Source organism: Mytilus edulis, chromosome 3, assembly GCF_963676685.1.
Source record: "Mytilus edulis chromosome 3, xbMytEdul2.2, whole genome shotgun sequence".
Lineage (NCBI taxonomy): Eukaryota > Metazoa > Mollusca > Bivalvia > Mytilida > Mytilidae > Mytilus > Mytilus edulis.
Genome location: NC_092346.1, coordinates 83,528,050 through 83,543,640, shown reverse-complemented (window position 1 = coordinate 83,543,640; position 15,591 = coordinate 83,528,050). Strand labels below are relative to the sequence as shown.

The window sequence follows — 15,591 nt, the reverse complement described above, 5'->3', positions numbered from 1 at the left end:
AACACAAAGGCTTTAAGCATCTTTATCTATACACACTCGTATATTAAATGAATTTCTTCAGATACTATAAAAATAGTACTTAGTCTAGCTCATAATTTGTTATATTGGATTATATCAGGAGAAACCCAAACAGAATCAATCAACTATTAGTTACTAAACATGTCAGGAATACATACACCAGATTAACAGAATCAATCAAATAAGCAAGTATTACAAAACATGTCAGGAATGCACGTGTATATACCGAGGTATACACCAGATTGCTATAGATACCGTTACTTCAATAGTTATTCGTAACATTATTAACAAAAGATTATAAATATCAGTAAAGATTTAAATCATACTTTCATTGATGTTTATAGCTTTAGCTAAGAATGTTGAAAAACTCACTGCTGACGGTATCGGTAAATGAAACGATCCAAATGTAACATCAACATAAAAAATATCAGTGAAGATATAATTCATATGGTCATATCTTACTTTTATTGATGTGTATAGCTTTAGTTAAGAATGTTAAAACGCTCACTACTGGCACCTGCAGGACTCGGTAAACGAAACGATCCCTTTAACAAGCTGTTGATCGTAATATTTTTCAGAAGGCGATGCTTCAATCAACAAAAGGCCCAAGATGATTATAATGATAACGTTTTCAAATGGACACTTTTGGTCTTTCTTTTTTTAAAGGGACACTTTCGGTCATTTTTTCAAATGGGCATGTTTGGGCGTTCATCAAAAGAACATTTAAATTATTTTGTATTTGTATACCACTCCAGTGATTGCTTACAATCTCAAAAGTGTTTTTTTTAAAGAAGACGTTTTGGCTTCATATGGACAAATATTGTTTGTTTAAAGATCTTTAAATGGACACGTTCGGTCGGTTTTTTAAATGGACATGTATGGTTGTTCATTGTTTAAGTGGACTTGTTTTGTCGTTTTTGTTTTAATTTGACCAATTTGGCGTGTTTTTTTGGGTCAAAATGGACACATTTGGTCGTGTTTTTTTTTAATGATCACACTTGAGTGTATATCAAAAAAAGAACACGTTTTGGTGCAAACTAGCAATATACAGGCTTTGCTATTATACATAATCTTACTCCTTGTAAAGGAGGTCAAGGTTAGATAAAGCCTGACAGACAGACATGAACAGGTTACAATCATAATTATACTGTCCCCTTTATCAAATTGACCATTTGCAAGTAGGTTAGAAACAGAAATAATTATTGCTTATAATATTTGAGATACGGACTTGACCACAAAAACTTAATCTTGATCACTGATCCATGAACATGAGGTTGAGGCAAGGTGAACCCTAAATATCCTTTTGCATAAAGTATATATATGAACATAAATTGCTTCGCTGAGCGCAACTGGATACGACCGCAGAGGTACAACCCTGAACTGTTGGGGCAAAAATAAACACAATATTCACGATTGATACAGGTCTGAATTTTGGACAGTCAATCACCTCAAGACAATACAAAATTTCTGTATACAGTTTTTCTGGGGTGGAAATGAAAGAAGAGAGCTGAAACAAACTTTTGGATGTTTTATTTTATCTGATTTTGATAAGGAAAGAGTGATTCGGCCAGGTGCAAAAAGGTAATATTTACACTTTTCGGAACATCTCTTGACTTGCCTAAAGGGGTATGGATGTGTATTGGCCAAATTTGTATGATGTAAACTAGTCCAAATAACTGACGTCTACACCTTCCTAAGATGTCCCAGAAAAAATTAAAATAGCCTTGCCAGCCGTCATAATTATTTGGAAGGCGTCCCAGAAAAAAATTAAAATAGCCTTGCCAGACGTCATAATTATTTGGACTAGATGTAAACATGCAATTTTTCTGAAAATTGCATACATTTTCGGACCTGAACTGTACACAACACACACAAAAAAATAGAAAAAAAGAATAGGCAATTTTTTTTTAATGCGACAAAACGTTATAAAGAACTGATAGAGAAATTAACTGTGGTCTCCAACTAGTCCAAATAATTATTAAGCCATAAACCTCCAAAGCCAATCCTAACCATCCTTTTTTGGTATGGAAACTTGTGGTATAATTTCAGAGAGATCCATAAAACACAAGTTATTGTCTGGAAACTAGAAAATGCTTTTTTAGGCCTCTTTTTGGCCCATTAGTCCTATACTCTTAGGACCATAACCCCCAAAATCAATCACAACCTTCCTTTTGTGGTTATAAACCTTGTGTTTAAATTTCATAGACTTCTATTCACTTATACTAAAGTTATTGTGTGTACACCAACAGTCTTTGAACGACATCGAAGACGAAAACTGACAATGAGATGATACCAATATACAACCACAAATTTTTTCTGCTGTCGTATAAAAAGACCAAACCAGGCAGACTTAGCATTGACCAATGAACCATGAAAATGAGTTCATGGTCAAATAAAACCTGCCAGTCTAACATGTACAACTTTCAATAATTCTTAACAAAAAAACTTAGTTGACAGCTGGTTGCTAATAAAGTATCCATGATACAGAATTGACAGAAAAAAATAAATCTTGATCACTTATACATGAAATTAGATTGAGGTCAGGTGACCCCTGTCTGACAGGCATGTAGACCTTCCAAGGATGCCATTAACCATATATAGTCAACCTATGTTACAAATAAGTGAGTAAATCACATAACAAGAACGCTTTTATTTTTTATCAAGCAGTCACTGAATGTGACAATGAAGCCAAGGACAATGGACTGTCATACAACAAACAGAAATTTCTGACAAACAGCATTTATTTGCACACAAGCTTAAGATTTAAGCCTCCATGTAATCTATCTTCTAAAATAAAAAGCTTGAAACAAATAGCTTACAACATTGCAACTACCTGAGAGTAATCTCTATGTCTCACTTTGATCTAATGCAGTTTTCCAATTTTTCAAGTAAATTAAATTTCTAAGTATTAGACACAATTGAGAGCATTCCATACATTATCCTGGCAAAACTACATGTTCAGAACAGATTATACCAATCATACCACATCTTCTTGTTTATAGTTAAAAAATTTCAGAGAGGAAGATAATGTGATTTGTCATAAATTACAATGGGAACCCCATTAAGTTTTCAAACATTATATCACAAGAATAAGACTAGGATGTTAAAAAATAGAGTCTCAGAAGCTATAGCATAAAGATGAAAAAACTTCTTTTTTTATTCAGTTTGTTTATTCTTTAAATTTCCCATTAAAGAACTGTCTTTCAGTGTGTTTTTCTGTAAACTTCCAAATTGTCTTCTTTGTTCTGCCTGCATTTCTCTCGAATTTTCACCTTCTCTAGGACCACGGATATTCTGCCAATCGTGAATGTCATACTTTTCCATTACATCCTAAATCAAATAAAAAATTATCAAAAATATCAGTGTATATCCACTTGTACAAGAATAGAAATAGCTCTGATTTATATTTCTTTTCTTTTATCCAAACTTATTTTTTGATTCTATTAATAATTACAACAGCATAAGTTTATTCCTTCAATACTTTAAAAAAATATATCTACATTGTTAGTGAAAAATTTAATGATACAGATGACTCATAGCTATCACATCTAAAACAAGAATGTGTCCATAGTACATGGATTCCCCACTCGCATTATCATTTTCTATGTTCAGTAGACCGTGAAATTGGGGTCAAAACTCTAATTTGGCAATTAAATTAGAAAGATCATATCATAGGGAACATGTTTACTAAGTTTGAAGTTGATTGGACTTCAACTTCATCAAAAACTACCTTGACCAAAAACTTTAACCTGAGCGAACGGAAGGACGGACGAACGGACGCACAGACCAGAAAACATAATGCCCCTCTACTATCGTAGGTGGGGCATAAAAACCTACTTATTGCAATAGCTCACATAACAAAAACCTACATAAAGTAATAGCTCCCACAACAAAAACAGACTCATAGCAATTGCTTGCATGTCAAAAAACTCTCACATTAAAAGCTCACATGACAAAAACTTACATATAGCAATAGCTTGCACAACAAAAACAGACACATAGCAATGGCTTAAATAACAAAGACCTACTCATAGTAATAGCTCAAAAGACAAAGACCTATTTATAGAAATGGTTTACATAATAAAACCAGATGCTCAGCAGGGCGCAGCTTTATACGACCACAGAGGTTGAACCCTGAACAGTTGGGGCAAGTATGGACACATCATTCAAGCTGGATTCAGCTCTAAATTTGGATTGTTATTAAATAGTTGACACAGCATAGGTTTCTGACACAGAATGAATGTGGTCTAATGAACTTAAAATATTTTTTTTGTCTTTGAGCAATTCACTATGCTGTTGAATATTAATCCTCTCAAAAAAATGTTTGAAAAAATTTTCTTTTTATTTATGAAATCGGAAATGAGAAAAATTTAACCCCCCCTCCATTTTTTTCTACATCCCCCTTTCCCTTTTTCCAAAACTGATCTCAATTCAAATTTCTAATGGAGTTTGCAACAATAACTACTCATTTAAATACATCATAAAATATTAAAATGTTAAATATAAAAGTGCTTGTTATCACTGAATGGTAAAGATTGTTTTAATTTATCAGTTGGTAGTAAAAGTGAATATACATTGTATATTGTATAAAACAATGATTTAAGTTGATTCAACTACTATTCTGGACAAAGAAAGATAACTCCAATTGAAAATTTCTTGCTATTGCACAATATTGTGCAATTGGATATTTCTTGCTATTGCGCAATACTATGCAATTGAAAATATTTGCTATTGCACAATACTGTGCTATTTCTTGCTATTGCTGAATACTGTGCAATTGAAAATTTCTTGCTATTGCACAATACTTAATATAATAATTTTGGATCCTGATTTGAACCAACTTGAAAACTGGGACCATAATCAAAAATCTAAGTACATGTTTAGATTCAGCATATCAAAAAAGCCCAAGAATTCAATTTTTGTTAAAATCAAACTTAGTTTAATTTTGGACCCTTTGGACTTTAATGTAGACCAATTTGAAAACGGGACCAAAAATTAAGAATCTACATGTGCATACACAGTTAGATTTGGCATATCTAAGAACCCTAATTATTCAATTTTTGATGAAATCGAACAAAGTTTAATTTTGGACCCCGATTTGGACCAATAATAAACAAGAGTGCACACGCTGAAATGTCTCGCCTTCTATACTAATCATTGATATTATGTTGATAGTCCTAAGTATAAAGCTTAGTTTTAATACAACTGTCTCATAAACTTAACATTAACCAAGATTACTAAACAAAGACCAATGAACCTTGAAAATGAGGTCAAGGTCAGATGAACCATGCCAGGCAGACATGTACAGCTAACAATGCTTCTATACAACATATATAGTTGACCCATTACTTATAGTTTAAGAAAAATAGACCAAAACACAAAAACTTAACACTGTGCAATGAACCGTGAAAATGAGGTCACCGTCAAATAAAACCTGCGAGACTGACATAAAGATCATAAAATATTTCCATACACCAAATATAGTTGACCTATGGCATACAGTATTAGATAAAAAGACCAAAACTCAAAAACTTAACTTTGACCACTAAACCATGAAAATGAGGTCAAGGTCACATGACATCTGCCCGCTAGACATGTACACCTTACCATCATTCCATACAACAAATATAGTAGACCTATTGCATATAGTATGAGAAAAACAGACCAAAACACAAAAACTTAACTATAACCACTGAACCATGAAAATGAGGTCAAGGTCAGATGACACTTGCCAGTTGGACATGTACACCTTACAGTCCTTCCATACACCGAATATACAAGCCCTGTTGCTTATAGTATCTGAGATATGGACTTGACCACCAAAACTTAACCTTGATCACTGATCCATGAAATGAGGTCGAGGTCAAGTGAAAACTGTCTGACAGACATGAGGACTTTGCAAGGGATGCACATACCAAATATAGTTATCCTATTACTTATAATAAGAGAGAATTTAACATTACAAAAAATTTTAACTTTTTTTTCAAGTGGTCACTGAACCATGAAAATGAGGTCAAGGACATTGGACATGTGACTGACGGAAACTTCGTAACATGAAGCATCTACATACAAAGTATGAAGCATCCAGGTCTTCCACCTTCTGAAATATAAAGCTTTTAAGAAGTGAGCTAACACCGCCGCCGCCGCCGTAGCCCCCGCCGGATCACTATCCCTATGTCGAGCTTTCTGCAACAGAAGTTGCAGGCTCGACAAAAATCTAAGTACATTTTTAGATTCAGGATATCAAAGAACCCCAAGGATTCAATTTTTGTTAAAATCAAACTAAGTTTAATTTTGGACGGTCCGACCCTTTGGACCTTAATGTAGACCAATTTAAAAACGGCACCAAAAATTAAGAATCTACATACACAGTTAGATTCGACATATCAAAGAACCCCAATTATTCAATTTTTTATGAAATCAAACAAAGTTCAATTTTGGACCCTTTGGGCCCCTTATTCCTAAACTGTTGGGACCAAAACTCCCAAAATCAAACCCAACCTTCCTTTTATGATCATAAACCTTGTGTTAAAATTTCATAGAATTCTATTTACTTATACTAAAGTTATGGTGCGAAAACCAAGAATAATGCTTATTTGGACAACTTTTTGGCCCCTAATTCCTAAACTGTTGAGACCTTAACTCCCAAAATCAATCCCAACCTTCCTTTTGTGGTCATAAACCTTGTGTTTAAATTTCATTGATTTCTATTTACTTATACTAAAGTTATTGTGTGAAAACCAAGAATAACGCTTATTTGGGCCTTTTTTTGGCCCCTAATTCCTAAACTTTTGGAACCAAAACTCCCAAAATCAATACCAACCTTCCTTTTGTGGTCATTAACCTTGTGTTAAAATTTCATAGATTTCTATTCACTTTTACTAAAGTTAGAGTGAGAATTCAATTTTTGCGGTCGTATAAAAACTGCTCATAGAGAAATACATGCAGGGTTGTATAACAAAGACCTACTCATAACAATAGCTTACATGTCAAAGATCTACAAAATATAATTATAGAAATAGCTCAAATAACCTGGACCTACTCCTAGCAATAACTTACAAAACAAAGACATACTCATAGCAATAGCTCACATGACAAAAACAACCTCATAGCAAAGCTTATAAAGACATACCTGTACCTATAGCAATAACTCACATGACCTACTCATAGCAATAGCTTTCATGACCAAGAACTTCTCATATCAATAGCTTACACAACAAAAACCTACTCAGGAATAGACATACTCATAGCAATAACTCAAAGAACAAAGACCTACATGTAAAAACAGCGTACCTATCAAAGGTATTAATTTTGTAATAGCTCACATGACAAAGACTTACTCATAACATTAGCTCACATGAAGAGTATGTACTCATAAATTTGTAGCAATAGCTTACATGACCAAGATGAGTAAATTTTGGACAAAGGAATTGTCTTGCTAAATATTAAGTAAAGGCTCCTACAAAAAACTCAATAAATTAGGTTAACAATTCTCTTATTTCATGGACAGGAATGTTATGGCATCTCCACAATTAAGTATGTCCGTCTCAGTGAGAAATGGACCTGCACCACTGAAGAAAGATAAATAGCTATAGGGAATCTACTGATACTTTCTCTACAACTTACATTATATACTTTTTCAAGATCTTCTGTCTTTAATGATCTACCAATATTAAGTTCAGCCTTCTCAGAAAGCTGCAAAAAAAAAGATAATATTTAACATTAAATCTCACATTTTATTATCTTGGATATATCTTATCTCTCTCTCTCTCTCTCTCTCTACATACATATATATATCATTTCAGGGGCGGATCCAGCCATTTTAAAAAGGGGGGGTTCCTAACCCAGGACAAAGGGGGGGGGAGTTCCAATTACATGTCCCCATTCAAATGCATTGATCGTCCAAAAAAAAGGGGGGTTCCAACCCCCGGACCCCCCCCTCTGGATCCGCACCTGCATTTATACATAAATGTACTAGTACACAATGTATAAATAAATATTCCAAAACATCTTAATTTGGTACTACTATACAACAGAATTTTCATTTGTTAACATACAGTTTGTCAGAAATTAAGCCTAGAAGCCTGTAGCTGATATTTATTATTTCATCAGTGGGATTTGAAACAACTTTTCAGTGACATCATGGCAATGCTGCCTTCACTGTTTCCAGTAACCTGGACAACTCTTCAAACTAATTGACTATATACTATCTTAAAATATAGCATGACAGGTCCTTTAGACTTCTTCTAGGGATCTAAATCAGTACATAATGTATAATGATATTATGGAATAAAAAGCTTTTTATCAGTTGTAAAGGATGATAATACTTTTCTGTCACTTGCAACAATGTGGAAAAAAAATTGCCCTATATGATTCAAATTATTGTATATATATTTTTTTGAAAATTGAAGCCCAGACATTCATGATAGGAGGACTGCCAGAATAAGAAAACAAAACATGTTTTGTAGTTTGTTTGAACAAAATCCTTTCACAATTCTGAAAAATTACTGAGTGTTTCTAAATATTATAAACTATTTTAGGATTATAAATTCATAACTTACTTTTTGTACCTGGCCTCTTTCATATTTCAGTTTATGAAACTGATACAACCAAATATAACTACCAAATATAAAAACCTGAAAGCATACAAAGGAATATTGATATTGCCAATATTCATCTAAGTCACAATGAGGCCATGTTTAGAAATATTAATAACTTTAAGTCAAATATTTTCATTTTATGACATTGCATTGTACTATTAAGTAGGAATTGCTTTAAATGAGTCAAAGGGCTTCTCATTTCTGGTCATAGATGAAGCAAGTCTATACAATTCTCAGGGCCAGATCAAGCCCCCTGATCAGCCACCATGGCCACTGATTCAGAAAAAAGACAAAATAACATACTGCTTTTTCTGTTGGTAGATGATGATGATTTGACCCGGTGCTGATTTGAATTGCACGTGCACTCTCTTAAGTCTCTTGAAGCACTGCAGTTTAAAAACTAAAGCTATTAATAGATAATGGTGAGTCTAGTCTTTATTTTTTATGAATTTGATCTAAGACACATGCAACAGACAACTTTCGAGTTCGATGCATTTTCTGTCAAAAACTCTGGTTTTAGTGAACCTCATTCGTGCATTTAGGGGCATCGTCACTTCCTTTCCAATGTTGAGCGAGTGGTTGGAAAGCTTTAATACTATATTGCACATATTATTCGGCAAATTAAATTCTCATAATTTACAATCAGCACTGCTGTCCTTAGATAATTGTGATTAAGTACCTACAAAACAAACATTAGTTCTAGTTTATCCTGCACAATGACGATTACTAAGACGCTTAATGAACTTCAATAGTGCAGGGATACAGGCAATCCTCTCTATCTGGTAAATGACGCCATAAAGGCGTGCACAATTGACAAGTTTTTTCCGGTGACAGATGATTTCAGTGAGAAACAGGAGCTCAAGTTTTTTATATTTGTCATTTTGTCATATCTTGCAGTATGAGTTTTACTCATTGTTGAAGGCCATAAAGTGAGCTACCATATAAAAGATATTGACTTGTACATCATTTATTATTTTTCTCTGGTAAAGAATTGTTTTATTGACAATCATATCACATCTTCTTATTTTTTCATTAGTATAATTTTACAGAACAACCAGCCATTAAACAAATAGGTTAGCATGCAAATGAATTATTATCATTTTTATCCCATTTATCAAATCCATATTGAATTTATCTTTTACATCGTAAGAAGGTCAGATTGATTTGACTCACATCACCTTTTTACTATGATTTTTAAAATACTATATTTTTTTGCTGTGACGCCTTCTTACATTGCAGGTACATGTACAAATGTAGGTGTCACTGCAAAAAAATATAATAGCTTTTCTTTTTCAAGACATTCATAGTTATTTGGACAAGGTACATATATGAGGGTCGTAATGGGGTTACCTTCATGACCATGTGATGTTATTTGGACGTCACAAGTCAGTGTTCCAGCTAGGATTTCAAAAGGGCAGGGTGCCAATCCTGAAAAAGGGCATTTAACGTGCGATATGATAATATGAAAAGGGCATATTTTAATAAAAGATGTTAATCAAACATTTGTGTTTATTTGTTGAATCACAGGTTATACAAGAACAACATCTTTAGCCCATATAGAACTCTATCTTTCTACTTTTAAGGCTGAAAAACTTGTCAAGCAGCTTGTCACACAAGTTTTTTTATCATTGCTTGGCACAGTTGAACTTTATATGCAGTATGTTTTGAAAAGAGATCTGTTTCATACTGTTTCTATGGTCTACCACATTTTACCAGTTTCACCTTTCTACCCCTGCTGTGCTTGATGGCAATACAGCACAAAACAGCTGTGCTCAGTAAATTCACAATTTTAGGATATAAAGCAACAGTGAAAATAGTATCAAAAATAAAGAATACAGAAAAAGATGACCAAGGCACCCTACCAACACTGCTACTAAGACCCTCTTTAACTTTTCCCATAACTCAAAATAAATACCTAAACATATATATTCTTAAGCAAGAAGTATGGAGACACATTTTAGAATATGTAAATGGGTTACTCAATGCTAGGAAAAAAATCAGATTGAGTTATCTTTCTTTATTCGGGTGTGCTCCTTCTTTGGAGGATTATAAACAGTACGTAAATATGATGTAAATATGATCACAATATGGCGGACGATTTTTGTTATTTTCGTATGATTGAAGTTACTGTTTATATAATATGTTCGTCTTCCATATATTTGGAAATGTATATCATGTATATATGTTAACTTGTTCATTTAATCAACCTATTTTGTTATATTGTGTTAAATTGTATTCAATTGTATTTGTTCACATACCCTGGTTAAGGGTCTTGAGAAATAAAAACTTGAAACTTGAAACTTGTATCAAAAATGAAGGCAGTCAATGACAAATACGTCTGAATTTTCTGTTTATTTTACAGAAAACAAGTAAAACAATGTCTTCCACGAGTTAATAATGGTTTTCCAACTTTCTGTCATTACGTTTCTTCCATGAAACTACGGTAAACATCGCAAATTGTGCCCAAGTTGTTGTATGCACATTTCTTCAAAGATAATTGCCGACTGACCGATTCTATTTGAACGAATTAATGTTGATGATCATTAATGACCCATCCGATAAACGGATTACCTATAACAACAGATTATGACACCAGTTGTAACCATTGATTAGCTTGGGGTGGTAAACAAAGTCATAATCTTTTCCCCAGGTAAAATTTAGTAATTAGCGTATCATATCAATACGCAAATTAAATTATGCAATCGATCTTCAAAAAAGGCAGGGCGCCCTGGAAACTGTAAAAAGGGCACAGGGCGCCACTCGGAAAAGGGCGGGCGCTGCGCCCTCTGAAAACAGCCTAGCTGGAACACTGATGACCATATGATGTTAACCTTAATTTTTGGTGCATGTACATTTGTATCATAATGATAAAAATAAATGTACGCTTCCTTTTAGAAAATAAAAGAATTCACTAATTTGACAAATAATCATGTAAAGATAAGAAACAACTGGGACTAATTCATTCAGTGCCATGAAACAATGAATTTCATAAACATGATAAAAAAAAGTTTTTAAATTGATATTTTTTTTTTTGCTACTTTTGCTACTTTATCTTTACTTAATATAATATAAAAAAAATAGTTAATTTTGTGTACTAGATATTTAGTTTTGTATATATACAGGTTGCACTATAATGAACCATTCATTCATTTGACTTATTGTTGGGTAACTGAAAGCACATATTTATTTTTATTTGGCACAAGAGGAAAAAAATTATTCTATAACTATAAATGAATAAAGAAAACATAAACTGAAACAGCTGTTTTTGTTGTTATAGTTTAATTGTATTCTCAGTTATGAATTGAACAATATAAACTAAAACATATAAAGGAAATAGAGCATCAACGCGACGCGACAAATGACATTAAAAAAAAATAGTTATTTTTTTTTTACGCAAAATGTGATGCTATCCAAAATTTCTGGGGAGAACACTGTAATGTAAAATTTTTTGCTAAAAATATTGGAAACTTTAAAATTTGTGACCTCTATTGAATCAAAACAAGATATTGCACAGTAAATTTTTTCGTTTATCATAACAGTTTACACAAATGTACATGCATGTGTGTGTTTTCATTGCGAAACTGATGAACATGATGAAGAATGATAAATAAAACACTTCTGTTATTTCAGACAGCACCTATAGGGTCTATAAAGGTATCCAGTTAGTGCAAATCATAGACTCTACAGTTGAAATTATTCTAAACGAGGGAAACCATGATGTAAACAAGGATATGTAAACATTAAATACTGAAGGTCATTACCAACATTGGAACACCGGTTTCCCATGTTCTTGACTTGAAAAATCTGTGGTTTGTAATAGGTTTTAGCCTTTCCACGGACATAACAGCCTTAAAAATTGAACTGAGTCTATTCATTGTCTGTCTTTGCTACGCATTACGATAACAAAAAATACACAGGACTGTTTTTCATATGAACCGGATGTATCAATAACATAAAAGTTTTAAAAGTCGTGCTGGTACGACTTGACTTATTTCCGGAAAGAAAATGCTTCCATATTCCGTGCCTGACAATATTTTATTATGAAATAGTGTCCTTGTCCATGAATTTTGTCACCTCCTTGTGGACAATATTTCACTATGAAATTCTGTTCATGACAATATTTCACTATCAAATTCTGTTCATGACAATATTTCACTATTAAATACTGATCAATACTGACTTTGAAAATCTTTTTTAATCAATTTTTTTACGCAATTAGAAATAGTACACAAGCATGCATCATGCACATTTTTAGATTTATAACTAAAATGGTTTTGTATATTAAGGAATTTTATTATTACTAATAGTGAGTTTCAAATTTGCATAGATACTTTACAAATGGTTTATTATAGAATAAAGATTTGTGAAATAGATATAGGAAGATGTGGTATGACTGAGTGCCAATGAGACAACTCTCCATGGTGTTTTATTGTATTACATTATACTGTACAAATATAAGTAATGTACTGACAATCACTTTTTGTAAATATATACACAAAAATTCCTATAGACCTTCTCTAACTTGAATATACGTTGATAGCCTCCCCTTCATGAGACAAAATTCCATGACAATCTGTTTATGAAATAGTGTCTCAATACTCACAAAATATTACTAAAATATAACCTCCCTTTAACAGAACAAAATTTCATAGTATTCATCTTTGAAATATTGTCTCAATTCACACAAAATATAACCTCCCTTTAACAAGACAAAGTTCCACAATATTCATCTGTGAAATATTGTCAATATACAGACACAATTTCACTATGAAAATTTGTCCTTCTCTGGACATTTTTCCATAGACGAGGACAATATTTCATGATACATAGTTATGAAATATTGTCTTGTGGTACAATATTTCATAGGACAATATTTTGCTTTACACGTGCACAAAGCTGAGTCCACAAACGTAACGTCTTCAAATTACAAAAACCTTTTACGACGTCGGCATTTCCCCCTGAAAACGTAAGCGTAACAAAAACACTGGACACTTAGTTTATCAAATAATTTTAAACATTCACATTCAACGTATTTCTTTTTTTTTTTCGAACAAAAAAGAGCAACAAATGCACATTCTGAAAATATAAATAAATATATGCTAAGAGCAGTATAATGGAAATAATTAGCGTCTATGTCGTGGACCCTTTTCGGAAAATAGCGTTAAAACGCCATTTCTTTAGATTGTAACATAATAGCTGGAAAATAAAGGTGTTCAGTCTGGACTATCGAATCATTCATGATCATTCATATGTTGCAGATTGTAGTAAATCTCTGCCTGGTTATGCACATTTGGAATACCAAGTTATTTTGAAAATAAAAAGATTGCAATTACATATTTTTCTTACCGTAAGATTCTTCCATTTTGATAATTATTCCTTCCAAATTACTACTTCTTACACATAACGAAGATCATTCCAAACTTATCTACCATGGTCGTTTTTTATTTTTTTGCGGTGAATTTCATATGATGTCCGAGTCCAAATCTGAACAATTCTATTATACGAAAATGCGGGAAAATATGTTGGATTTGTACAAGTTTAAGGTCAAAAACTTTATTTTGTGCAAATTTAATGTTACAAGTTGCACCGTATTTTTGCCGTTTTCTGTATGTCCGTTTCGTGCTTTTAAATTTTAATTTACCTTCCTAGTAATGTTGATTCTAATTGCATGCGTTCATCATTTTATCATAAAAAAAATCTTCTTAAAAAAAATATTATAAACACAGTTGTATAAAACTACTTAAACATCGCACTTTACAGTTGCCGTCAACTTTGTGCACGCCGTCTAAAAGGGACAATATATTTTTCAATGAATTGATAGGAATAATAGAGGTGTTGACATATTTTTATTGGAATATCAAAAAAACGTTCTATGATACTTGGTCCAAAACTGTAATATAAAAAGCTGAAATATAGCTTCAAAGAATGAGCAAATAAAAAACATAGGTCACCGATAAGGAAAAAATTTATGGCGGGAAAAAGGTGAAAATGGGTGAAATGTCATTTTGAACCTTTATAAACAGATATACATAATTACGAAAATATTCTTTTAGTGACATAACTACAATGATTTAACATTTCTAATCAATTAAAATATTTAAAAAAATAATATCAAATTTACGACAAATACTTTTCGTGTGCATTGTAATTCCTTCGTGAAATTATGCGCAGTCGAATAGTCCCGATCCACCTTAAGAGCTTTTTACCAAATATAAAATAACATAAACACAACATTAAAACACACAGCATGCAGACAAGATATATAACAGCACAGGCATATTGAAATACATACAAAGCACTACTAAAGTACATATCTAAACAAGCCAAAGCTGACGCACAACTAAAATGTATGCACAACTAAAATTAAGCACAAATAAAAAAATAACACACATGCAAACATTTAAAGCATACTAAGTTAACATGTAAGAGCAACTTATAAAATATGAAAAAGCTTATCTACATGCAGAACAGCAACATTTTGAACCATTCCAATAAATATAGGAAGATGTGGTATGAGTGCCAATGAGCGGACAACTCTCCATCCAAATAACAGTTTACAAAAGTAAACCATTATAGGTCAAGGTACGGCCTTCAACACGGAGCATTGCCTCACACCGAACAGCAAGCTTTAAATTAAGGGCCCCAAAAATTAGCAATGTAAAACCATTTAAACAGGAAAACCAACCGTGTCTAATCTATATAAAAACGAGAAACGAGAAACACGTATGAACTACATAAACTAACGACAACTACTGTACATCAGATTCCTGACTTAGGAAGGCTGTTCCACAGAGTCACGAGCAGCTGCACATTTTAAACTCAGTTTCCTACCAAACTGTAGTTTTTACATGTGGTATATCCAGTATATTACTCTATCAGAAAGAATATTTACAATCTTTTACATTTAATAAATCATGTAAACAGACAGGTGTTAATTGATCTTAATGTATTGACTACATTAAAAGTTTCAATA

General features: G+C 32.6%; 1 protein-coding gene across 1 annotated transcript; it reads right to left on the bottom strand.

Moving 5' to 3' along the window:
- Nucleotides 1–3,146: 3,146 nt before the first annotated feature.
- On the bottom strand, nt 3,147–12,580 carry LOC139517621 (cytochrome c oxidase assembly protein COX16 homolog, mitochondrial-like). Its single transcript, XM_071308865.1, has 4 exons — nt 12,380–12,580; nt 8,580–8,654; nt 7,645–7,713; nt 3,147–3,348 (listed from the first exon to the last, which is right to left on the bottom strand). The coding sequence occupies exons 1-4, from the start codon at nt 12,491–12,493 to the stop codon at nt 3,175–3,177; spliced, it is 432 nt and encodes a 143-aa protein (XP_071164966.1). The 5' UTR covers nt 12,494–12,580; the 3' UTR covers nt 3,147–3,174.
- Between the last annotated feature and the right edge of the window lie 3,011 nt (nt 12,581–15,591).

Bases quoted from the DNA above. Each gene is read 5' to 3' on its own strand.
- LOC139517621 (XM_071308865.1), bottom strand. From the start codon at position 12,493: ATGAATAGACTCAGTTCAATTTTTAAGGCTGTTATGTCCGTGGAAAGG. The intron at 8,655-12,379 runs GTAATGACCTTC...GTATGCTTTCAG, and splicing joins AAACCGGTGTTCCAATGTTG to GTTTTTATATTTGGTAGTTA. The intron at 3,349-7,644 runs GTAAGTTGTAGA...TATTTGATTTAG, and splicing joins ATCTTGAAAAAGTATATAAT to GATGTAATGGAAAAGTATGA.